At 46.0% G+C, this 27,478-nt stretch overlaps 1 protein-coding gene across 3 annotated transcripts in view; it reads left to right on the top strand.

The window, feature by feature from the left end:
* The window catches only part of khdrbs2 (KH domain containing, RNA binding, signal transduction associated 2), a 907,500-nt gene extending 884,879 nt beyond the window's left edge, over positions 1 to 22,621 (top strand). The window contains exons 9-11 of one of the 3 annotated variants that reach the window (XR_005461061.1): positions 16,755 to 16,926; positions 18,937 to 18,988; positions 21,781 to 22,621. Coding sequence is in view for 1 of the 3 variants with exons in the window: in XM_038800664.1 (XP_038656592.1) it covers positions 16,755 to 16,849 (95 nt within the window). In the remaining 2 variants the exon portion in view is untranslated. Of the gene's footprint in view, positions 1 to 16,754; positions 17,562 to 18,936; positions 19,628 to 21,780 lie in introns of those variants that run through there. The other 2 variants (XR_005461060.1, XM_038800664.1) reach the window with 2 other exon arrangements.
* Positions 22,622 to 27,478: the final 4,857 nt, after the last annotated feature.

The raw sequence follows: 27,478 nt of genomic DNA, 5'->3' as shown, positions 1-27,478 counted from the left end.
CCTGCCACCCATGGCAGCCATCGCTGGCAGCTCCCCCACCACTCCCCACCTCCCATCCCCAACAGTCACCCACCCCCATCACCTCAATGTCCACACTTCCAACACCCCCCTCCCCCCTCCGGCCACAATACATATAAGCGCACCACCCATGGTTTCCCACTAGGGTCCTGCCCTGGCACTGCATCTTGACACAGGTCGGCATTGGCAGATTGGCGCTGTTAGGTTTGGCCCTGCTAACCTGGTTGGCACTGCCAAACCTAGCAGGGCCAAGCTGGTAATTCCAACCTATGCTAGACATGTCCCTCTACCCCCCCCCCCCTGTATTTACCACTGCACCCCCGGAGACGCCCCCTTGACTGCCTCACGCCTGGCCAGACTTGTTGTAAACGACGGCAGCATGAAGTATCGCCAGTGCCGGATCAAGGTTCTGTGAGGGGGCAGGGGTCGGTGAAGGTCTGGGGAGAGTGGTTGCTAATGACATGGTAATGCATTAAAATGAGACTTCCAAGCTCCCCGTGACACAATTTTCGCTACTCCACCATAGGGGTGGGGGGGAGGGGGGCGGAATGGAATTCCAAAAACAAATCACACCGGAGAGAATCACATTTTTCAATTCTCTCTGGATTTTGGGCCCGATCCGGATTTCTCACGGATGGAGAGAGAAGGCCCAAAATCTCCCCATAGAGCTGGAGTCTTTGCAGTGTGGAAAGAGGCACTTTGACCCACGCTGGCCATCAAGGATCGATCTATTCTAATCCCATTTTCCAGCACTTGATCTATAGCCTTGCAAGCAAAGGCATTTTAACCGCGTCTTAAATGTTGTGAGGGTTCCTGCCTCTACCGTCCTTTCAGGTAGTGGGTTACATGCCCGAGGGCATTTGATAATCAAGCACATTGCTGTGGATCCAGAGTGACTTGCCGGCCAGGCCCGGTAAGAACGGCTGATTTCCTTCCCTAAAGGACATTGGTGAACTGGATGTGTATTTATGACAAAAATAGCCAATGTTTCATGGTCATCATTGTTGTGTTCTGTGACATAACCGGTGTGATGATGGACACAGAACATATAGCTGTTTAACCATAAAGATGATTTATTAACAAACACGTGGAAAGATAACTAACAAACTAAAATACAGATAATGGCTGCTAAATGAATTCAGTGAATTCTCCTGGAGCTCCTCTAAGTGAGGCTATCTTCTTGGACACTCTGCTACCAACTTGCAGGTGCCTCCAGTCACGTGATAGATGGCTGACGCCACCTGCTGGTCGGAGGTCGATCCGATAACTATGTGCACTGTTGTACAACTATATGCATTGCTGTGTACATGCGGATCACCACAATCATGAGACTTTGAACTCCAGATTTGTATTGAATTCAGTTCTGCCATGGTGGGATTTGAACCAGATACCCAGAGCATTACCCTGGATCTCTGGACAACACTGGTGTGTCACTGCCTCCCTGAATGTTATGAAAAATACTTGACCAAGAACCACATAAAAGGCTGGTTGACAAAATTGCGGCTCACGGAATCGGAGAGTCAGTGTCTTCTTGGATGAAAGATTGGCTTACAGTCAGAGGATTGAAATTTGTGGCAAATGCTTGATTTTCAGACTGGTAGGCGAGTGGCATTCCCCAAAGGCCGATGCTAAAACCACTGTATTTTTTGATATATGTAACCAATTTTGATATTGGAACACAGAGTTAACATTCCAAAATTTCCCGAAGATACAAATGGTGGAGGAATGGCGGCCAGTGAGGATGATACCAATTGACTGCCACAGGACATGGTTAGGCTGGCAGAATGAGCAGGTAAGTAGCAGATGGAATTTAATGGAGAAAAGGGGTGAGGTGGTGCATTTGGCTTAAGGGCCAGGAAAACACAGTATCAACTAAATGACACATTAACAAAAAGCATGCGGAGACAGTGGGACCGAGGAATATGGGTTGACATATTGAGGGAATAACTAGCAAAGCATATGGGATCTTGATAAAGGTTTTTGAGTACAAACGCAGACCAGTTGTGCAAAACTCATTTAAAAAAGCGGCACTTGAGCCACAATGAGAGCGTTGCATCCATTTCTGGCCGGCGCAGTTCAGGAAGGATGTGAAGGTCTTTGGGAGGCTTCAGAGAAGATTTGCCAGAATGGTTCAATGGATGAGGGGATTTGAGCTTCAAGGTTAGGTTGGAGAAGCTGGAGTTTTTCTCCTTGTAGATTGAGGATACATTTGATAGAGGCATACAAGATTGTGACAGGCTTAGATAAGATAAGGAAAGAAAAACTGTTCCCATTACCCAATGGTACAAGGACTTTGGGATATAGATTTACGGTTCGATGTTATAGGGGATGTGAAGACGAACAGTTTTGCACAACGCGTGGTATCGACCTGGGACTCACCACAAATTTGCAAGAATAAGTGGATCAAATGAGGAAAGGAACTGACTGGATTGCTCGACAGAGAGCCAGCATGGATTCAATGGGGCGAATGGCCTCCAGTGCTGTAAATGACTCTATGGCTCTGCTGCACAGGAGCCTCCTCCTCCTCTCTTTAATCAACATAATCTTCTTTCCTTTCTCCCTTGTGCTTATCCAAATGCCCCTTCGATGTATCTACGCTATTCTCCTCAATCACTCCCCGTGGTAAGGGAATTCCACATTTTCACCATTCCCTGGGTAAGGAGGTTTCTCTAGAATTCTGCATTACCTCCTACTTCACGTCAAGAAGCTCTCAGATCCATAAGGTGCCATGTCTCCTGGGAGAGGCAAGAAAGCCAGAAAGGTCTGTACCCCCCTCCCCCCCCCCCCCTCCCCCGCCCCCGCGGCCCACTGCCGATCCCTCTGGATGTGTGTGTGGTGAATCTATTGCTGTAACAATTCACCATGTGCTTATCTGTATTACGCTGTTGCCCATGTGGGCTCCACCTATGGACCATTGTATGGTATTACCTATAATGTAGCATGTTGGGGCCTGTGTGGGCTCCACCCCTGACTCCACCCCTTGAGGGGAGGTATAAAGAGCAGCAGCCCTGTAGGCGGCTCTCAGTAGCAGAGCAGTCGCAGGCAGGCACTGTTCTAGTTGATTAAAGCCACAGTTTACTTATACTCCTGGTTTCGTGTGAATTGATGGTCGTATCAATGTGACAGATGGAGCATCTTAACTGAAAGACATTATCAATATAAGATCCTCACCAATAAATCCAACAGGGAATTTGGAGATATTTCTTTGCTCGGAGAGTGTGCAACTCGCTACCACAGGGTATGGTTGAGGTGAAAAGTATCGATGTATTTAAGGAGAGTTGGCTAAATATACAAAGGAGAAAGGAATCGAAGGATATGCTCATAGGGTTGGAGATGAAGAGGGGTGGGAGAAGTCTCATGCAGTGCTTAAAATCCAACATGGACCAATTGGGCCGAATAGCCTGTTTCTGTGCTATAGACTCTTTGGCCACAATTTAGACAGAAACAGAGTTTCATTTTGGGCAGGTTTAGCAGGGTGTTTCGGGGCGCCTGCAGTGCCGAGAACACCACCACTATTTAACGGAACTTTGCCGTTTCTTTTGGCCTTGGTGAGGCAGGCCCCGCCAAAGCTGTGCTTACATCATTTCCTGCACTGGTGAGCTCAGCAGGAAGAGTATTCGCGGATCGGGACGCCATTTATTAAATGCCACCCCATCATTTGAGCCCCCTCACCATCCCCACCGCTGCCTCTGGACCCCCTCCCCCCAACACCCCAACCTCCTCTTACTGAGTTCATGAGGCCTCCCCCCACCTTACTCCATCTCTTAAGGGCAAGACAACCCTGGGCCCGATCCTTGGCATTGGCAACCTGGCACTCGTGCATCCATTGTGGCATTGCCAACCTCCCAAGTGAGGCCGTTAGCGCCTGGGCCCTGGCAGAATCCAGTGCAGACATATTTAAATCAGCCTAATGGCTCACTTAAATATGTTAACCTGGATCTCGCCCAGCGTCATAAATCTCGTGAGAGGCCTCTTGCGAAATCCAATAGCCCCGTCACGTCATCAAGTTGGGCGGGGCGAGGCCATTAAACCACGCCCTTTGTAACCTGATGATATCGAGTCAGAGGCGGGTGAATTTAACAAAAGAGAAAGCTCTAGTCTACCCGAAGTATCTGAGTGTGTGTTGACTTAGCTTCCCCAGAGACCCAGAGTCATGCTTTGGGGACCCGGGATTGAATGACACCATGGCATTATTGGTGGAATTTGAAATCAATAAAACAATCTGGAATGAAAGGCCTAAAAGGTGACCATGAAACCACTGTCAATTGTCGCACAAACCTATCTTGTTCACTAAGACCTTTCGGGAAGGAAATCAGTCCTCCTTACCTGGTCAGGCCTTAATGTGACTCCAGATCCCCAGCAACGTGGTTGACTCTCAAATGCCCTCGGGATGGGCAATAAATGCTGGGCCAGCCAGCGACGCCCACATCCAATGAACAAATAAAAAATAAAAACTGAGAAACTCCTTCATTCCTATTTTTCTAGTGATGCTAAACAATTCCCAAAATGAACCGTCATCGCAAAAGGGATCCCTGATATTGGGTTTTTGGAAACATAGAACAGTACAGCACAGAACAGGCCCTTCGGCCCTCGATGTTGTGCCGAGCAATGATCACCCTACTCAAACCCACGTATCCACCCTATACCATACAACCCCCCCTTAACCTTACTTTTTAGGACAATTTAGCATGGCCAATCCACCTAACCCGCACATCTTTGGACTGTGGGAGGAAACCGGAGCACCCGGAGGAAACCCACGCACACACGGGGAGGACGTGCAGACTCCACACAGACAGTGACCCAAGCAGGAATCGAACCTGGGACCCTGGAGCTGTGAAGCATTTATGCTAACCACCATGCTACCGTGCTGCCCAAACGTTTGATTTTTTTAAAAATTGTTTGGAGTGGTGATTAATTTTCTCAATCATTTTGCGTTTTTTATTATTTTACGTTCTGTCCTGGAATAAATGAGAAAATGGAATTGAGTTGGATCCTTACAGAAATAATACTGACAGTAACAGCTGTCCCTGTCCCCGGGCACCGTCTCAGTCTGAACCATTCACAACTTTGATGTCCCATTGGCCCTGAGCTGAGCTTCTGACACCACCACTTCAGTAACATTGCTCGTCTCCACCCTACCTCAGCTCATTTGTTGCTAAAACTTTCATCCATGTCTTTGTTATCTATAGGCTCATTTATTCAGATCCTCTACAGGCCAGCCTCCAGTATTCCACCCACCATAAACTAGAGCTCATCCTAACTTGTCCCAAGTCCTCTTCATCCTTCATCCCCGTACTTAAGGATTTGCATTGGCTCTCAGTTCCCAACCTCCCAATTTAGAAACATAGAAAATAGGAGCCGGAGTAGGCCATTGGGCCCGCTCCACCATTCAACATGATCATGGCTGATCCTCTATCTCAACACCATACTGCAGCGTTCTCCCCATACCCCTGCTGTGTTATCTGCGTTGGATTAACACGGACTGCAACTCGATGCAGTATCACTTGAAAACAGGCTTCCAACGCTGTAGATGGTTCAACACTGTTTTATTGAACTTGCCAAGTAATGTACATAGTTCGCTGTGAGTCGACGCTATCAATCTAAGCTTGCTAACCTTGGTATGGCTTGCCCAGATTTGCCCTGTGCCATGTGTAGTAGGTGCTAACTGTATATTGCACCCTGACTGCTGCTACAGCTATCACCAGTACGAAGAGGCCGAGCCTTCCTGCCTTGTGTGTTTTATACTGGTAATGTACCCTGTAGTGTCCTGCCTGGTGATTGGTTGTTCTGTATTCTGTGTGGTGATTGGTTCCTGTGTGTGTCCCTCACTGCCTGTTTGTATCTCAGTATGAACAAGGGTGCATATTATGACAACCCCTTGACACCTTTAGAGGGTGTGATTCAGCGACCTTGTCACGCCCAACTTGGTGTCCGGACAAGTCCGTTGAATCAGGCGAGAGGTCTAGATAGAGATTCGTGATGCTTGAAACGTCTTATGAGATTCAACGGAATCTCGCATCGCGATCTGAATCTCGCTCTCGCTGGGCACCTTGGAATGTTTAACTGCTTTAAAGGCACTGTAGATGCAGGTTAATGTCTATGGAGGTCCGTACGTGTGCATGTGTGTTGGAAGGATGCAAACAGAGTCTGGAATAAGGCAAAGGATATAACTGGAAATAGGAAAGAGATACAATTGATTTATGTCAGAAAAAGTCAACTTATCCCAACTAAGATAGGTCACTGTTGTAACTTCTCCACCAGAGACAATTGTAGAGTGACTCAGGCGCTGCTAGAATCTTATGTGGTCATAACTCTTAGTCACAAAGCATCAGTCATAAGCCAATGGTGGTTGCTGTTGATTTTCAGCCAGCAGGTTATGGGTTGATCTCCCTGCTCAGAGACTTGACCACTAAAGCTGACTCTAAGCTTGACTGCCCTGCCCAATACTTAGGGAGCACTCTATCGTTGAACATACCAGGCAGGATTCTCCGATGCCGATATAATAATCGGCAATCAGGCAGAGAATCCTTTGCGATGCCCAAATCGGGTAGCCGCTGGTTTGACGCCGGTTTTTGAGTCTCCACCCCCTCTAAAATGGCTTCATTGTGACGCATGGCGCACGCCATTGACACGTCATCGGGACGTACTCCCGCGATGCTCCGCCCCCAATGGGCCGAGTTCCCGACCGGGTGGTTAATGTGTGGTCTGAGCGGTCGGGAACCAGGTAGCTGCGGACTGTGTCCAGCGCCACCACACTTAGCCGGGAGCCATGCAGCTGGCCAGGGGGGCCTTCCGCGAGGGCTGGAGGTATTGGTGGGGGGTGTCCAGGGAGTGGCCTGTGGGGCCGTATTTAGCAGGTTGGGTCCGCGCATGGCGAGCGCCATGTTGTACGGGGCGACCGCTTCAGATCGTTGCCATGCACATGCGCGGCCAGGGATACGACCATTCTTTGGCTGTTTTTGGCGTGGGAGCCGGGGGTTTTATCCGGTGCAGCTGCTAGCCCCTCCCTGGTCCCAGAATCGTTGAAGATTCAGCAGCAATTTTGGCGTTGTAAAACACCCGCGCACTTTGCCGCTGAAACGAAGAAACCAGCCCACCACCTTTCAGCTGAGATATTGAATCAACACCATATTTGCCCTCTCAGGTGAATGCTGAAGATCCCATGGCATCCATTTTGAAGAGGAAGAGGAAAGTGATCTTCCTGGGCAAATATTAAACCCTTAACCAACATCACTAAAGAAACAGATTGTCTGGTCATCATTTCATTACGACAGTGACTGCCATTCACACCCAAAGTGCTTCAGGGTGTCTTGAGTTCCTGAAAGACACAGAATAAATGCAAGCTTTCTTTTCTCTTGTGAAGAATATTGTGCCATTTGCTTTATGATTGTGACAAAGTGGATCTGTTGAATAAGAAAGAAAGTGTGTGAGTTGAAAGGCAAAAGAATATTCCTGGCATTCTGAAATAAAACATAAAATGTACAATAAGCGGACAAGACCCAGTCAAGATTCAGGGCAGCTCTGATGGATATATATTTAGTTGACATTGCAAGGCAGTGCTGAAGGAGTGCCACACAGTGCTGGGGGTGCCCACTTTTGGCAGAGATGTTTGACAGAGGGCCGGGGCTTAAATTTAATCTGGGAGAGGAGGTGCATCCCGATGCACTAATACACACCCTTGTGTTTCATAACAGGAAATCCGTTTTTTTTCTCCACAATCCTGACCCCCTGCACCATTTTCCTCTGATCTTCTTGCAGATCAGGAATACCACACCCACTTCCACTGAGGTCATGTTCCCTATTTTAAGTGAGGGACAAAAATCAAGGGCGGAATTCTCCGTCCCGCCAGACCAGTTTTCTGTGGGATCCTCTATTCCGGCAGCCGGCCAAGGGGGTTTCCCATTGTGGCCACCCCGACGCCATTGGGAAATCCGTGGGTGCGGCTGCGGGTGAAGTGGAGGATCCCGCCGATGGAGAATCCTGCCCCAGATGTTTGACTCGCTTACCGTTTTCCTCTGGTGCTGTGAGATTTTGGAAGTCCGTTAAAAACACACCAGTTTTAAGAGTTGTGAAGAAAATGGGAAGCGTGCTTCGGAGCCTGGAACAAAGCTGAGTGGAAAGTATTTACATACCTTCAAAGATCACTACTGGGTGCCGTATTGCCATGTAAATGTGTTTTTAATACAGTGATTCATCATAGGGATCTGTCCTTTAAAGGTAAGTTGACCATTACATTGACCAACATTGTGTGTTTGTTCACATATCTTGCAGTGCTTTTTCAATGGAGAAAGTAGCATAATGCAATGTAAAAAGTACAAGATGTCCCATTGACCTGTGCTGTCATATTTTATTATGTGATATGACCCTGATTGATTTTTTAAAAATAATTGATTTTGACACAGGAAAAAAATCTACACCTGAAAAATCCTAACCACCTGCTTCCTTCCATTGATTGACAGGCACTTTGACATTGAAGTGAGCACCTGCTGTTTTTTCCTTTCCAGAGAGTAGATTATTATTTGGACAGCTGTGGTCATTCTCAATGTTTGGCTGAGTTTCAAGTGCTAATGGGGTTCAGAACAGTAGGTGTTCAATCCATCTGTGAATGAATGATAGTTTCAAGAAGTTGTAATAACACATTGTACCTTTCATGTGGTTTCTGGTTTGTTGAAACAAGCTAATAGGATTACATGAAGAATGCATTTTCTTCTCAGCGTTAATGAAATGGAGGCTTTTAATAGATGGTGAGAGGTTTCCCTCTCCATCCTAAGGAATGGAATATATTTCCCATTGATATTGTGAATCTGAGGAATGGACATAGTACATATTGGGTCAGTGGCTATGGAGGATATATGGAGGGGGTTAGTGGGGATTAGCGTGGGAGTGATTGGAGGTGTGAAGGTTAGGCAGCTTTAAACAATGTTAGAAGCTGGAGTACTGTTTTGGGGAACAGAGGTCGGCCTTCTAACCCTCCCACCTCCGCACCCACACTCCTCAAGGTCTCCAGTGCAGCTCGTGAATTGCACTGCAAACCCAGCCTGGTGTGAAAAGACAAAAGCAGCATGTGAAGTCACACGTTGGTCACTTTGGGAGCTGTGAAAGTATGCAACTTGACTTGAACTGAGCCCAGGGAATGAGTAGGTCTTCCACCTGTTCTCTCAGGTGGATGTACAAGATCCCGAACAGGATTATCCAATAACGGGGCGATGTCGCCACGGCAGCGTGAAAAGGCGGGCGAATCACTCTGAAAGTCCAGAGTGATTCTCCTACCTGGAGGGGGATAGCAGGACCCTGGAGTGCTCCCCGCAGCTCCGGCTGCCGATACGGGGCCCTGGACGTGCACATGCGGACAGCGACAGACTGCGTCGGCCCGCTCAACATGGCGGACCCACACCGCGGACTGGCACCAAAAAGATAGCCCCTCCCCCCCGAGATCACGAGCGCCCATGGATCGGTGGCCCCCGATCGATAGCCTGGCCGCCTGTGAGCCCCCCACCCCCCGGCGAAGGTTCCCCCGTCCCCCACCAGGGCAGCAGCGGACTGAGACCGCAGCCGCCACGCCGAGTTCCCGGCGGGTGGGACCATGAGAGACCCACGCCATCGGGAACTCGGCCAGTTACTCTTGGAGAATCGCCGCGAGGGCCACTGTCAATGGCCCCCTACCCGTGCCACGTAGACCGCGCGCGCCTCATTCGCGGCGATTCTCCGGGGACTCCCAATTTTTCCATACTCTCAATTCACCAAACAGCACGTCTTTCGGGACTTGTGGAAGGAAACCGGAGTATCCGGAGGAAACCCACCTAGACACGGGGAGAACCTGCAAATTCCGCACAGGCAGTCACCCAAGCCGAGGATCGAATCTGGGACCCTGGTGCTGTGAAGCCAGAGTGCTAACCACTGTGCTACCATGCTGCCCAGCTACAACAACTGATGATAATTGCACGGTCACCATTACTGAGACTAACTTTCAGTGAACTGATTTTAAATCCCGTCAGTGTAAGTGGTGGGAATTCAACCTGCATCCCCGAGGGCATTAACCTAGGCCTCAGGATTATTACTCCAGTGACCTTACCACTGCACCACTGATCAACATACCACAGGCTTCCAATGCAGAGAAGACATGATGGAATTTTATTCTGCAAGAGTGTTTAGAACCTGGATTCAGCTGCCTGAGAGTGTGGCAGAGGCATGTTCAATCGTAGCTTTGAAAAGGGAACCAGATAAGCCCGTGCAGAGTCCAAGTTGCCAGACTATGGGGGGGAGAAAAAGGGCAGGGGAGTGGGGGAAAAATTCCATCATGTCTTCTTTGGTTCTATTGCCAATCACCTTACGTGGATGTGTGCCCTTCCACCAATAGGAACAGTTTCTCTCTATCTACTTTCTCCAGACCCTACATGATCTTTCAAATCTCCTCTCAACGTTCTCTGACGTAATGTGTGACAACTATACATGATCTCTCCTTGGGGTTCCTTTTGATCAAAGTGTTTAACTGCATTGAAACTGTGGGTTTTTTTACAATATACATGCTCTGCACTTGAAGAAGTGGTATGTTGATCAGTGGTGTAGTGGTGAGGTCACTGGAGTAATAATCTGGGGATGTGAATGGTAAGGTTTAGGGAGCTTTAAACAATGTTAGAAGCTGGAGTACTGTTTTGTGGAACACAGGTGGGCCTTCTAACCGTCCCACCTCCGCACCCATACTCCTCAAGGACTCCAGTGCAGCTCGTGAATTGCACTGCAAACCCAGCCTGGTGTGAAAAGACAAAAGCAGCACGTGAAGTCACACGTTGGTCAGGTGTACACTTTGGGAGCTGTGAAAGTATGCAAGTTGACTTTACCTGAGCCCAGGGAATGATTAAGTCTTCCATCTGTTCTGTCAGGTGGATGTACAAGATCCCGAGCAGGATCATCCAATAATCCTGATGGCCAGGCTATGGATCGGGGGCCACCGAGGCCTAGGTTAATGCCCTCGGGGATGCAGGTTGAATTCCCACCACTTACACTGACGGGATTTAAAATCAGTTCACTAAAAGCTAGTCTCAGTAATGGTGACCATGCAATTATCATCAATTTTTGTAGATGGGCAGCATGGTAGCACAGTGGTTAGCACTCTGGCTTCACAGCACCAGGGTCCCAGGTTCAATCCCCGACTTGGGTCACTGTCTGTGCGGAGTTTGCACGTCCTCGCCGTGTCTACGTGCGTTTCCTCCGGGTGCTCCGGTTTCCTCCCACAAGTCCCAAAAGACGTGCTGTTAGGTGAATTGGACATTCTGAATTCTCCCTCTGTGTACCCGAACAGGCACCGGAGTGTGGCGACTAGCGGCTTTTCACAGTAACTTCATTGCAGTGTTAATGTCAGCCTACTTGTGACAATAAAGATTATTTTTATTATTTATTTTTTTAAATCCATCTGGTTAACTAATGACCTTTAGGGAAGGAAATCTAGGGGCAGCACGGTGGCGCAGTGGGTTAGCCCTGCTGCCTCATGGCGCCGAGGTCCCAGGTTCGATCCCGGCTCTGGGTCACTGTCCGTGTGGAGTTTGCACATTCGCCCCGTGTTTGCGTGGGTTTCGCCCCCACAACCCGAAAATGTGCAGGCTAGGTGGATTGGACACGCTAAATTGCCCCTTAATTGGAAAAAATGAATTGGGTACTCTAAATTTATAAAAAAAAGGGAAGGAAATCTGCCTTCCTTACCTAGTCTGGCCTACTTGACCCAGAGCACTGTGGTTGACGCTTACCTGCCATCTGGAATGACCACGCAAGGCAATAAATGCTGGCCTTGCCAGTGAAATGAAAAATGAAATGAAAATCGCTTATTGTCACGGGTAGGCTTCAATGAAGTTACTGTGAAAAGCCCCTAGTCGCCACATTCCGGCGCCTGTCCGGGGAGGCTGTTACGGAAATCGAACCGTGCTGCTGGCCTGCTTGGTCTGCTTTAAAAGCCAGCGATTTAGCCCAGTGAGCTAAACCAGCCCCGCAGTGACGCAACAGCCTATAAAAAAAAGCAATCAGGTTTGTGTTTATATTTTTTTTTTAAAGAGCTGGTATGTTTTGGTTGGCAGCCTTGCAAAATAAAAGGTGGAAAAGTAATTATAGGGCAAGTGAAACATGTGGATTTAACATACAAAGGTGTCTTGAAAAACATATTACCGAGAACCTTAATCAAGGATATTCAAGGGTAGGACTGTGTACATTGCATAATGTGACATATTCATTTTGTGCAAAGATGCTTGACTGAGTAGCATGGCAGTGTGAAAAGCAGCATTACGTTGATTAATACTTGACACCAACAAAGCAGGTGCGGCTGAATGGGAACTGTCAGTCATGCAGACTACATACTGTAAGTTACACTTAGATTTTTTAATAGAAGTATTGAACTGCTTCAACATGACACAGAATACAGATTAATAGACTGCGATATGGATACAGGTAGTGCCATTTGATTTGTTTTTAACAGCTGCGCTGTCGGGGTATTTTGGCATTAACATGAACCATGTTCACTTTCTGAGCGCAATGCTCAGATTTCAATTATTGCAGGCTCGTTTTCTCCAGGAAAAAGTCAAATTGGAGGCAACTGTAAATCAGCAATAATCGGAGACACAAGGTCTGTTCCCTGTACCGAATCTGCACGTAGAAATGGAACGGCAGTTCTCTCAGCCCTCTAATGCCTTATTTTCACAAGAGACCCTGAACCCCTTTCCCCCACCCAAGCTTGCATTTCGCAGATTGCACACTGTTTATGGAAGAAGTAGAAAGAAGTGCTTGCATTTATATAGCGCCTCAGCATATCCCGGAGGGAATTACAGCCAAATAAGTACCTTCAAAAAGACTGACAGTGTGGCAGATCGGGCATAGAAAGCTCCCACAAAGAACAATCAGATAATGATCTGATCACCCCTTTCACAATGCGGTGGCTGAGGAATCAGTATCGGCCAGTGTTTGGAGAACCCCTCGGTCCTTCTTCAAAATAGTGGCAGGGAATCTCTTGCCGGGAGAGGAGTGGGAGCCCCAGTTTAACTTTACAGCTGAAAGACGGCACCTGTGACAGTGCAGCACTGCCTCAGCACCTCGCTGGAACATCAACCTGCATTATTTGCTCAGAGCTCTGCAGTGGGATTAACCCATGGACTCTGTGACTCAGGGGTGAATTTAGAACTTAGAACAGTACAGCACAGAACAGGCCCTTTGGCCCTCGATGTTGTGCCGAGCAATGATCACCCTACTCAAACTCACGTATCCACCCTATACCCGCAACCCAACAACTCCCCCTTAACCTTACTTTTTAGGACACTACGGGCAATTTATCATGGCCAATCCACCTAACCCGCACATCTTTGGACTGTGGGAGGAAACCGGAGCACCCGGAGGAAACCCACGCACACACGGGGAAGACGTGCAGACTCCGCACAGACAGTGACCCAGCCGGGAACCGAACCTGGGACCCTGGAGCTGTGAAGCATTGATGCTAACCACTATGCTACCGTGCTACCCACAATTTGCCCACATTTGGGTGAGTGTGCTATCCACCGGGTGACACTATTAAGTAAAATCATAGAATCATATAATTTACAGTACAGAAGGAGGCCATTCGACCCATCAAGCCTGCACCGGATCCTTGGAAAGAGCACCCTACCTAAGCCCCTACCTCCACCCTATCCCCTCACCTCCACCCTACCCCGTGACCCCACCTAACCTTTTTTTTTTGGGCACTAATTTTTTTTGGGAGGGCAATAATTTACCATAGCCCATCCACCTAACCTGCACATCTTTGGACTGTGGGAGGAAACCAGAGCACCCAGAGGAAACCCACGCAGACACAGGGAGATTGTGCAGACTCCGTACAGATAGTGACCCAAACTGGGAATCGAACCTGGAACCCTGGAGTTGTGAAGCAACTGTGCTAACCACTGTGCTACCATGCTGGTCCAGTTGCTTAATTGCTTATTCAATGCACCGAATCATCTGATTTATCATGATGTAATTTATTATCTTCAATATTCGATGAAAGCCTGCGTGTTGTGGCAGGTTCTACAACTGTCCTCCTCACAGTTTACAGTACTTCCAAGTTTTGTATCATCCGGAAACTTTGAAAGTTTCCCTGCGCACCAAGATCATTAATATACATCAGGAAAAGCAAGAATCCCAATCCCGACCCCTGGGGAAACCATTGCAAACGTTCTGCCAGCCTGAAAAATACTGATTCCCCAAAACTCTCCATTTCCTATTATTCAGCTGATTTTGTATAATTAAAAAACCCATCCGGTTCACTAAGGTCCTTTACGGAAGGAAATGTGCCATACTTGACCTAATCTGGCCTACACGTGACTCCAGGCCTACAGAAATGTTGTTCACTCTTAACTGGCCTCTGAAATGGCCCAGCAAGCTGCTCAGTGATGCCCATACCTCATGTCAGAAAACTTTGTTTAAAATGCACTCCATCGGTGCAAAATGTTGTTTTTGTGCAAATCGCTGAACACGGTAAGAATATGAACCTTTAAATCCCATAGACTCCCTACAGTGCAGAAGGAGGCCATTCGACCCATCGAGTCTGCACCGACCCTTCAAACGAGCACTCTCCCCAAGCCCACTCCCCCTATCCCCATAACGCCACAACCTAAGCTGCACATCCCTGGACACTAAGCGGCAATTTATCTTTGTCGATCCACCTAATACGCACATCTTTGGGCTGTGGGCGGAAAACGGAGCACCCCAAGGTAACCCACGCAAAAACAGGGAGAACATGCAAACTCCACACAGACAGTGTGAGGCAACAGTGACAACCACTGCGCAAATCATCGCATTTTCTCAATAGAAATGCTGTAAAAATGCATACAGCTGAATCAGTATCACATATCGTATGCTGGATAAGATGGTGAGCTTTTAACTTTTAGCCACATTTTTCTAGATCTATGATGTTGGTATTCATGATGTTGGCATTGCTTCTTGCACATATCGAAGTAACAGTGTGATACAAAATGCTGTAAATCCAGTGATGGCTGAATGTGCTTGATGAGAACCTTTCACATATCTGTGTCAGACCCATAAATCTTCATGGTTAACAAACCAACGGATATCTTAAATTCAACGGTGAACGCAGGCCATTTTGAACGTTTGTTCAACGGCACAGGTTGCTGTCGATGTGAATGAAGTAAGCAAGTTGAGCTTTGCTGCCATTGGAAGTAGCTGGAGAATCAGAGAGGAGAAAGAGTGAGAATGTGAGAGGGAGGGAGACTGTAGGAAAACCTGAGTCTTCTAAGATGGCAAGAAGATTGTGTTTCATACTGAGGGGGCAGTACTGAAAGCTGTCAGCCAACCATTCAATCCACGAAATCCTAGTGAGAATATTGCCCACCTCACGGCCCGTACTCCCAAAGTCCAATAAACCGACAATGTGGATTAGTGAGTCAAACAGCCCAGCGCTCTCAGGTACCTCAAAGTCACCAGCGGTAGGGGCCAGTGTTTACACCTTGGGACTAATCAGCATCCAGATGCAAATTGTCCCCCAAAAGGGACACTTTTTTGAAAAGTGCATTTATTCCTCCGTTTCCATTCGTATTCATTTGCATACAGCCAAATGCAAAATCTTCCACAGCAACCGGGCAGCGTTTTCGAACATTTTTTTAAATTTTAAATTCTCACTGATTTATTCGATTGGTAATTTGGTGGAGTTTTATTAATACAGATGAAACTGGATCTATCACAAAAGATAAACACTTGAATCAGCGTATCCCGTCTATCACCTGTGAGTAATCCATTTTAAATCACTGCAGTGTGACTTTTCAAAATATACAAAACTATTTGGTAGTTATTTTGGTAGTTTCTTTTTTAAATTGCATTCAAAAGATTTTAAAACATGCCTGTTTAAAACATGCCTGTGGTATAAGATTTTGAAGCCTCTTCACTGGTCCATAAATGGTCAGAATTAGCGGAAACTCTCTATGTGATAACTTGATCCTGGACGTCACCAATTTTATGGGGGAAGTTGGCTTCCAGTGAAATTTCTTTTTAAAAAAAGGAACTCGGAAAAACATCACAGAAACTCAAATTGAATTTGATGCAATTTATGCTTAAAATTCTGTGATCTTTTCCCATTGATTTTAGACAGACGTGCTCAGAATAACACTACACAGAAACCCCAGGCCCAGCTCACTAATTTGTTCCTGTGTTGCCGTTGCAGCCACCAAAGCTTGTTCTTTGCCCAGTCCTCTCTGTCACTAATTTATTGACGCCTTAATCTCCGAAGGCTGTTTCTCTGCAGATGGGATTATCACAACTCATAGTGCTTGCTTGAAAAACTGTTAACAAACCACTTTCCAGAGAATGATTCTCAACCATTGCTATGTGTTCCTGTTGCCTTGTGGTTCCCAGGTGTTGTTAAGTTTGGAAAAGATCAGAAACTCTTGATGTTTAATTTTGTCATGCTAACTGGTGCGTACACAAGAAGGAAAGGATTGAACTGGTTCTGCTATTCTTCATATGAGCCCCCAGTGAAATGTGATCTCCAGAACACTTATACAGAACACATTCGTTCCTGGCGAAGTGCCAAGCTATTTATGGATAACACAACGCTATATAACAACCGTGTTGAAATAACCTTTCCCTCTAAACCAGTGAACAATAACACAGATACTGATGTGACTGACTAACTGATGCATTGATATAACCACTGGAATAAATGTGTCATTGAGTTTTCATTTTAAACCAAGGTTTACATTTTCTTTTCTGTCTCTAAGGTCAAGAAGAATGGGTTGCATCTCGGCCGAGCCTGAAGGCACCAATCCCAAGGTCAAGAGGGACCTACAGAGAACATCCCTATGGTAGATATTGAAGGCAGCTCTTGTCCCACAATGAACACAATGACTACATGAGTGTCCTGTGCTCATCAAATAAACAACTACAAGACAAGTAATAGTCCATTTATTTTCTTGCCTGGGAATAGCTTCTCTTGGGTACACGTGTGCACTCCTATTTCCTAAAACTTTGATGAAACGTTGGCTTTATTTTATGGCAATAACTCGTAGAATAGACAAGTCAGTCCACAGAACATGCAACAAAGATGCTGTTCCCTTTGATTGTGTTTTTACTTTCCTTCTCATTGTTCTATGTGTAGAAGTATGTTCAATTAGCATGAACTGGTGATGAATTTAAAATCTCCAAGCCCACCACCTGCTCAAGGTGAATGCTTATTTAGGAATAATGGACGATTGTAACAAGACTCTTTTTATTTGAATAAGTGATTTAAACAAGTTGTAGATAAGTTGTTTTAAACTGTCTTCTTTTAATATTTGCTAGTTTAAGATGTTCAATATTTAATTTGTAAAAAATTTAATTTAAAAAAAAAATGATGTTTAATGGAATTGAGAACAATCAGCTATGTATGTAGCTAACTTTATTAAAGTGATCTGTTCAGTGTTTTAACCTGTATGTGGTGATAAAATTGCATAAAGTTCCATGTGTAAGCTTATCTAAATAGGTGACTTTAATTTGTCAAATTCATTTTGCCATAATTTGTCAATAAAGCTGAACTCTTTTGTAAAGAACTAAAATTTGGAATTATTTTATTCTAGTTCTTAAATGTCTGCCTCTTCTGTTCCGCAGGAATTGCCTAAACTGCTGCTACAATATAAACCAAAATGACCCTTAGTTGGTTTTTAAGAACTTGACACTGTGTAAGAACATAAAAGCTGTATTAACACCCAGTGGATGTAAATAACTTTAAAAAAAGAGAAGTTAATATGCTAACTTGTTTACTTGAATCATCTTTAGTAAACTTTAATGCAGAAAATGTTAGAGCAATAAATGGATTTTAAACTATCCTATAAGCTGGATCTTACTAAACGCAAAACTCTTAATTGACTTGTTTGTGTTAGCATGTCTCTCATGACAATGTAATGGAGATTAACGAGGTAAGATCTCTTCCCACTTTAGCCTGTCTAAATGCCTTGGACCATTGAATTCTCCTGCACCTTAAATATCCCATCAACATGTGCGTATTACATGGAAACCCATTCTTGTCTTCACTCAAAAAAAAGGGCATTTAATGCATTATTGAGATGATAATAATTGTCTTTGCCAGGAAATCATCAGTGTCACTGCCCAGTTGTTTGACATTCACCTTTTAAAAACTTTATTTGTAATTTCCAGTGCTAATGTATCTGAATTTCACCGTTCGTGAAAGCAGTTTAGAGGGGCTGATATTTCTTTTTGAGGCAATCAGACATGATGGCTGATTATTAAGAGAATATATCGCAGGACTCAAAGGATGACTAAACGTTAAACACCCTGCAAATACAAGGTAACACTAATAGTAACTCTATAATTTTGCTGCATATGCAACATTTATTTTAAATATTTACAAGTGACGCAGTTACTGTCAGTTAAAAAAGTAAACCTTCCAAAATGTGATAAACAAACGTAGGAATTCTAGGTTATTAAAATGGCTAATTAGCAATAACTAATGACAACGTCATTGTTTCTTTTCAATATATAACCCTGCTTCCGATAAACAAGACTAAAATGACCAATAATTGTACTGCACCTCTTGCTAAAACCTCAATTGTGTAAACTGCATCGTAAAAGGGAAAAGCAGAAAGCAATTAGAGTACAATCATTTTTTTTAGGTTAATCAAAAGTGTTATTGATCTCTAGTATTTTTGTTAAATATTGATACGATGGCATTTTTGTCCTTGCGAGTGGTTTACTTTTTTCATAGTAACGAAAATGCAAGCAGATTATACAGCTTGTGCAAACAAGTGTCTTGAAGCTGAAGTTGCATGCTTAGATGTATTTAGTAACATACTTTCTTTCTTTGCATTTAAGGGGCAACAGTTCTGTTTTTCAAAGTCTGTAATATTTGAAGTGCAACCATTGATTTACCCACTGCTGAAGCTTGCTTCTCTGTTTGTTCCTTTCCAGGTGTCTGGTAGTAGGTTAACCAGGAAAAAGCAGCACCGACGTTAAGGTTCAGGTAGGCAATGCAATGCCGAATTCAGGGATAAAACAAAATGCCCCTGAGATCAGTCAGATGGCATTTTCGTCCGCAGCTTGGGTCGGTTAGAGCCTTGTAAGCTTTTGAGTTTTAATTAAAGACGTTCCAGGGTGAACTCTCTTCTAAATTGCATCGCAAGTGTGTGCTTTTGGCCAAAAAGAATTAAACAAATCCTTTTGCATTTTCTCCAGCAGGAGGTGCTGTGGTGCAGTGAGGCGGTGTCCCTGCCTCTTGGCCAGAAACGCCAAATTCAAGTCCCAAGTCAGGACTTGCTTGCCCCAGAGAGTGCATTCGTGACGAGGTTTAATAGACTGATTGTTGACTGGGAATTCTCCCTGCCCTTCTGCAAAGGCGGGGGGGAATTGTGTAAATTTTCCGATAAAATTAATCCAGCTGCAGTTTTACTTTAGGCGTGAGAGCTGTTTAATAGATTTGGTCATCCACCAAATCATCAGAACTGATCGTAGCAGTCTGATTGTGTAGCCTTTACATCCCAGGTTATAACCACATTGACAGGATGTGGTGGTGGGAGGCAGTGGCACTACACAGTGGCGGCATGGTGGTTAGCACTACTACCTCCCAGTGCCTGGGTTCAATTCCGCCTTGGGTGACTGTGCGGAGTCTGCATATTTCCCCGTGTCTGCGAGGGTTTCATCCAGGTGCTCCAGCACACCCCCCCCCCCCCCCCCCCCCCCCCATAGTCTAAAGATGTGCAGGTTAGGTGGATGGTCATGCTAAATTGCTCCTTAGAGTCCAAAAGATTAGGTCGGTTTACGGGGATAGGTTGAAGGTGCAGGCTTGAGTAGGGTCCTCTTCCCAACGGCTTGTGCAGACTCAGTGGGCCGAATGGCCTCCTTCTGCACTGTAAAATTCTGTGATTCTATAGGGTATGAGGGTCAGAAACAAAATGCAGCGACGGCATAGTGGTATTGTCACTGTCACTGAGCTGAGTAATCCAGAGACCCAGCAAAATGCTCTGGGGAACCCAAGTTTCAATCCCAACATGGCAGAATTCAATCAAAATCTGGGATTAAAAGTCTAATGATGACCATGGAACCACTGCCAGTCTGCTTCACTAGTGCCCTTTAGAGAAGGCGATCCAGATCTGCAGCAAAGTGGTTGACTCTGAAATGGCCCAGCAAACAGGATAAGATGGGCTATAAATGTTGGCTTAAACAGTGTCGCACACATAAACAAATGAAAAATACAGGCAACACTCCAAAGATGTGCAGATTGGGTCCAAAAATTACTCTTAGTGCCCAATGGTTAGGTGGGGTTACGGGGATAGAGTGGGAGATTTGGTAGAATGCTCTATCAGAGGCCTGGTGTAGACATCAAGAGTAGTTAATATTATACATGGAGCGGAATGGCCTCCCTCCACACTGTAGGGATTCTATGAATTCAGCACATTCAATCTATGATGGCAGCCACCTGATTAGGTGTAGGTGAAATTAAACTCGTTGATCCAAGCTTCCTTTTTCTGCTAAAATTATTATCCATAGCCATAAACATGAAACCTTCCCTGAACCAACCCTCAGCAAGAAACCTTCTAGAACAGGATTGTTTTTTGTTTCTCTTTCCACTCAACAGTATTGCTTGATATATTCGCGGATGGATAAACTAGTGCAGTTTGATGGAGCCAACTGGGATCAGTTTAGCGGCAGGAATAATAATTCCAGTCCACCCCCCTGTGAGCAGTCTGATTTTGTAATCACTGAAAATTACTTTTTCAAAAAAACGACTGAATCATTTATTATTTTCATGGGCATGCACTAGTCAGTTTGTGAGTAAAACTAAATATCTTGCGATACGGAAGCATTTTTAAACATACCTGGTATGCTTCAGAGACTAAGCAAAATTTGAAGAGCCTCCCTGAACCCGTACAATTGGTGGAACGTCACAGTTCTGTTCGGAGGACGTGGAGAGTTTGTGGGTTGCGGGCGAAAGCTGAATTGAACCTTAAACCGATCTAACAGATTGCAGAAAACCCCAAAATTAGTGGTTTGGGACATGTGTTTCAAATTGCCCAATTGTTTGTGTTCGGGTGGCATTGATATCGCTAACTTGACTCTGTGGTACCTAGACCTCGATCCATGGGCTGCGCGGTAGCACAATAGTTAGCACTGTTGCTTCGCAGTGCCAGGATCCCCGGTTCGATTCCTGCCTTGGGTCACTGTCTGTGGAGATGTGGAGTCTTCACGTTCCCCCTGTGTCTGGGTGGGTTTCCTCCGGGTGATCTGGTTTCCTCCCACAAGTCCCGAAAGACGTGCTTGTTAGGTTAATTGGACACCCTGAACCTTCCCTCAGTGTACCTGAACAGACGCTGGAATGTGGCGACTAGGGGCTTTTCACAGTAACTTCATTGCAGTGTTAATATAAGCCTACTTGTGACGCTAATAAACATTATTATTATTGACCACACGGCTAAATCTTCTCCACCTCCAGGTTTATGCAAACTTCCAGTCAAGCGATCTCATTGAGGCTTTAGATGCTCCACAGAAATTCGATTGTGGCCATTTTATGACAGCCAGTTTGGCTCCGCCACGCATTGCAAGTAGTTCACAGTCCATATTTTCTATTCACCCTTGTTGTGTGGCTCCTGTACAGCATCAATCTTCATTTCAACCATTGCCATATTGTGCAGAAAAAGGATATAAGCGTTGATAGCTTGTCGAATGTGCCTTAAAGCACAGACATTATTGTCTCTGTTCGCCAAAGTGTAACTCATGCATCATTGGTATTTACTGTGTTGTTCTTTATATGCTTTGCAGGATGACTGAGGACAGCGATTAAATTCTCGTAGCAGTGCAATTGGTGCATGCTAAATACACATGGATCTAAATAACTTCTTATGGTGACTGGTCCTATGCTTTGGATTTGAGACCAGGAAGAGATCAACCATGATCTGATTGAATGGTGGAGCAGGTTCGAAGGGCTGTGTTGCCTACTTCTGCTCCTAACTCCTGTGTTCCATTGCTAAGTGTATATGGCGATCATTGTCCTTGGCAGGGTTCAAGATAGAAGACTGGACTCAATTCAAAAAGCATAGAATAAAGACAGAAAAATGAAGACACACCTTTATTGTTCTATGTGACTGTACCACTGGCTAAGGGGACTACTGCACTGTGGACCATTAGCGCAATTCAACCTACACCTAACTCTGACAGTTCACTTAGATTCCATCACATCTTTCCACTTGATATGCAGATAACCTTATTGATCGTTCTGCAGTTTAAGAAGTGTTTATTGGTGTTCGAATTTACAACATTCTTTTTGGGGCAAGGCTTTTCTCTACCACAATAATGAGCAGATGATGGAAGCTTATCTTCACACAAGTTCTGTGTAGATATCGATACTCCAGATCTGCAGTGATGTCAATGAAGAGATAGCTTGATCTTCCACCTTTCGTGACTAATGCGAAACAACTAGCCAGGGCTCAGTCAGATTTGGGATTTCATCATAATTGAACAAATATTGCATTGAATCTACAGCTCATGGGCGGCACGGTGGCACAGTGGTTAGCATTGCAGCCTCACAGCGCCAGGGACCCGGCTTCGATTCTAACCTTGGGTGACTGTGGAGTTTGCATGTTCTCCACGTGTCTTTGTGGGTTTTCTCCGGGTGCTCCAGTTTCCTCCCACAGTCCAAAGATAAGGTTGATTGGTCATGCTAAATTGGCCCTTACTGTCCAGGCATGTGCAGGTTTGGTAGGGTTGCGGGGATAGGGCGGGGCAATAGGGCCTAGGTAGGGTGCTCTTTCAGAGGGTCGGTGCCGATTTGATGGGCCAAAAGGCCTCCTGTAGGAACTGTAGGGATTCTATGTTTTAGTTCTAAACAGGCCAAATTACTCTATCTGAGCCTCCTCCTTTCTAACCCCAACATATCTTTTGATTCTTTTCTCCCGCATGTGTTTATTTGGCTTCCCCTATTGTAAATGGTCTACAATAACTACTCTACCAGCTGGATTTTACACACAGCCCAACTCCCGGCCAGGTGTGTTTTCAGTGTGAAGGGATACGAGCATGTAAAATATGACCGTTGGATGGTCTACAACCTTCTCGTCCACCCCGACCTAGTTCCATGATACAGGGGGTGGGTAAGGTGCCCCCTATCCCACCCAATTAACAACCTTAATACTGTTATAATACACTGAGCAATGGAAGGTGGACGAGAATGGGAAGTCCATTTTTTTTTCCCAAAATTGATGAAATGGCAGGTACATCCTTTCGGTGGGTGCCCTGGGCACATCAGGGGCACCCCCCTCTCCCTAAAATTTCACACTCCCTCTGTGTGCTTCCCTTGCCTGGCCTCCAAAGACCACCACTTCCTCCCCCCCCCCACCCCACTCTCACTCGGGTGCCAGATCCCACCCCACCCCAAAAGACCGATCTACCAGCCTCCAGTACCCTGACACTTCTTTGTGGGCCCCCTTCAAGTGGCAGCAGCCCCCACGACTGAGCTGCTGGCCAATCGGATTGTACAATCGATGCAGGGCGGCCTTTTTAAAATCAGTCAGTTTGCATTTTCTTACTGTCCACTGTAAAATTCAGCCATACATGATATACGTTCCACATTTCCATCACGCTCTGAGTGACCAAAATGTAAGTTTTAAGGTTCAAGAGTGACGGATACACCAAAATAGGCAGTTGAGAACTCTAAAGTGATTTTAAGGTAGTTTATTCAGTCTATTAAGAAGCAATAGCTTAGATATAGCAGGTAAGCTAATTGTCCCAGGGTGCAGGTTTCTGTAGCTTGTGATGGTAGCATTCTGCTCAGTAAAGAAGCTCTTCTCCTCCATCTGACGAAAGCAGCTGGCTGGCAAAGACTGCCCTTAGCTCTGGGCCACCTTTGATACATTTTATTTCCTGGGGCTGGTAGTTTACTCTGTATTACTCACCTGTTTGCACCTTTCTGACCAATGAATATAGAACAGGTACCAAAGGCATCAATGGGCTTATCACTTTCTCTTTGTCCTTCACCTTCACTCGAGGTCACCTTCTAGCTGACATCATGCTGAGGGCCACTTGATACCCCATTCTGGTGTCCTCTATAGAGAAGAGGGTGCTCAAGGTGCCAGAAGGTTCCTTGCTATGAATTCAGAAACGTTGAGTGGAACAGTGGTTAGCACTGCTGCCTCACGGCCCCCGAGGTCGCAGGTTCAATCCCGGCCCTGGGTCACTGACCGTGTGGAGTTTGCACATTCTCTGCGTGGGTCTTGTGGTGAATTCACACTGTGTTCTATTATATGTATTGTGTCCTTGTGGGCTCTGTATACGAGCCATTGTGCGGCTCTGCCCATAGGGAGAGATGAGGAGTTTGTACTGGGCTCCACCCTTGGCTCCGCGCATGGCTCCGCCCATGGCTCCTCCCACTAGCCGGAAGTTTAAAGCTCTGAAGTTGTGAGCCTGCTGCCAGTTCATCTCGTCGCAGGCAGGCTCTGTTGTAAGATTATTAAAACCACTGTTCACTTCCAATCACGTGTCTTGTGAATTGATGGTCACATCAGGTCTCAACCCAAAAAAGTGCAGAGTCGGTGGATTAGCCACGCTAAAATTCCCCTTTAATTGGAATTTTTGTTTTTTAAATGTTGTTTTTAATGAATTCAGAAATGTTATATTTGGGTTTTTTTGGGTTTTTTTCCCCCCAGAGAGAGAAAAATACAGCATACACCCTTCTGCCAGAGGGTCACAATGTTACGCCTGCTAATTCAATAATAAGTCACAATACATCACAACAGGACAGTCATGAGGTTCCTGCCAGGGAAACCAAGCATGAGATAGTAACGGCGTACTTGGAATCAGACCAACTGTGCTTCCTCGCTCTACATGGACATGTGTGTGAGGAGTGTGGGTGACGGGAATAACTCTGATTATTGAATCTATTCTTCACAGAAAGCAGATGCTGGTCAACGATCCTGGGGAAGATCAAGAACGAGCAACGCTGCAAACAGCCAACAGGTCAGGAAGCATTTGTTGGGGGGGAGAAACAGGGGTAATGTTTTGGGCTGATGTCTTATTGTCTGAATTGAACGATATTGGAGATAAACAGCTTTTAAGTAAGTACAGCATCATTACAACTCCCCTTTTGCCTCGCGCCATCATCCCTTTTGTCATTTAATCTCTTCTGCCGCCCACCTTATCACAAACCTTCCCTCTTGTGCATTCCTCCCCTCCTCTTTCTTCTCCCCGCTCCGCCACCCTCCTTTCTCTGCCTCTGTTCTTCCTGTTACACATTGAACTTCTTCCAATTCAGCGGACACAGCATCAATCTGAAACGTTGGCCCCCTGTCCTGTTCCTGTTAGTTACAGGGAGGTGGAACGGCCTTCAGTGGCTCCAATCTACTGGCAACGTAGAGCTACTGTTGAATTTAAAAGCCAGACCTCATTTCAGATTTGAGGGGGTGGGGGGGGGGGGGGGGGGGGGGGGGGGGGGGGGGGAATTTGGCAATGGGGAGAGATCGCCGGGGATGAAGTGCAGACAAAGAAGAATCATGAAGGAGGGGCATCCCGCAGGAAGGTGGGGGGGGGGGGGGGGGGGGGGGGGGGGGGCTTGGGTGAAGATCACTGATAGGGGAAAGGTCGAGATAGAGAAGAGAGCATGGCTGGGAGAGAAGAGGGCACGAGGAAGAGAAGAGGGCACATGGTTGGGGAGAAGAAGACACAGGGGGACAAGAGGATACGACTTGGGTTGGGGGGGATTAGGGGAGCGAACATGGAGGTGTGGTAAACGGAGAATGGGATAGAAGAGGGTACTGGAGGCGAAAGAGGGCATGTGGGCTGCTTCAGAGAGGGCACAGGGCCAGGGGAGAGAGTGCACAGCCGCTGGGGAAAGGTAGCAGGGACAGACCTTTCTTGGTGGTTGAAAGACTACCCCATTAATTTTGTTTTGTTTCTGCACAGATGCTGCCAGAGCTGTTGAATGGTTCCAGCAATCTCTCTTTTAGATTCTAGCTTCGGCAGTATTTATGTCTACAGTGAAAGGGCACAATGCCATATATTTCTGCATTGTAATCATAGGGACAGAGGTGGGCCATATTGCCATTCGAGCTCCTTCCACCATTCAATTTAGATCAAGGCTGATCCACATCGTTTACCTTCCTTGATTCCATATTCCTTTCGGCTGGTCAAAATCTACCACTCTCCGATTTCAGATTATTAATTGATTATTACGGCCTCCTGCTCTTTGTGGGGAGGGAGTTCCATACTTTAACCACCCTTTGTGTTCAGAAGCAGTCCGGGGCATCTCTTCTCAAATTGGTTCCAACTTGAATATTGTGTCCCCTTAGCCGAGAAGCCACTCCCCAGAAGAAAATGTAACTCTTTTCCTGCTCTGACTGCTCCTTTCAGAATTCTCAATCAAATTGGCTGTGTGTTGCTGATAAAAAACAGTGGTGACAGTGATAGTTTGAATGGGGATAGGTTCAGCGTTGTGATATAGCCGAGGTACTTGGTCCTATGGATTCACTGGACAATAACGACAGCAGTTCCAGTCAGTGAGGCCGTGAGGGGTAATAAAGCCAGTAGAACCCGAGGTAGTATCTCAAGTGACGTACAATCTAAAAATCAGGAGTTAATGGTTGCGGTTTAAGGGTCTGGCATGCACAGAGTTAATGTGGGGATGAGTACAGAAGTAACGCCACAATGACAAAGAAGGCACATGACCCAGGCTGAGGGGCGAGTGTGATATTGGCCAGAGATGTGTTAAGACTTAGGTGTTGAAATAGCCCCTTGCCTGCATCCTATGCAGTGCACATGCATGTCATTTTAAGTAGCTAATAAAGACTTACTGTTAACATCCAGAAAACTACGATTACAGACCATGTTCTGTGACCATCACCATGATGTCACAGTGTTAACAACTGGGGATGGAAAACCCTCAACTTCACATGAATGCTGAAAAACTGGGAAAAAGAAAAGCTTTAACACACAGTGGATTGAAAGTGGCCCCCAACTGAAGCTACACATGCTGAGAAAACTCATTAGAGAAGGGTCCAGCCAGTAGAGTCTGGAAGCCAAAGGCATTGGTTTTACTGCAGCAAAAGACTCCATCGAATCTCCAATTGGAAGGCAAATTATGGCACAAGAGTCCATACCCTTTTAAGGTGAGCTAAATCTTTTTAACTTCCGGACTACAGCCAGTCCTGAGAAGCCCCTTTTACTAATTCAGCCAGAAGCACCGATTGAATGAAACCCATCGCTAATCCAAATTCCCAACTCTTGAGCCTCCACAAGTGGTCTGTTGAGTTGAAAGGAAAAAACATATTTGACTTAATCAACTCTCGGGGACCTTGCAACCATCTAAATCCTGAACCAGCAAGTCTGCGGTTAATTTAAATGCCTTGCTGCTCGCAGCACTGCATTGCTGGGTGAATCGGGTCAGTGAATGGCCGACCCATGCAACCGTTGTTGAAAATGCTTCTTCCAGAAGTGTGCAGCTACCATTTGTGAAGACTGTGAAAACTGGCAAGCA

Source organism: Scyliorhinus canicula, chromosome 6 (genome assembly GCF_902713615.1).
Source record: "Scyliorhinus canicula chromosome 6, sScyCan1.1, whole genome shotgun sequence".
Taxonomy (NCBI): Eukaryota; Metazoa; Chordata; class Chondrichthyes; order Carcharhiniformes; family Scyliorhinidae; genus Scyliorhinus; species Scyliorhinus canicula.
The sequence above is the reverse complement of the archived record's forward strand: the minus strand, read 5'-3'. Positions and strand labels throughout refer to the sequence as shown.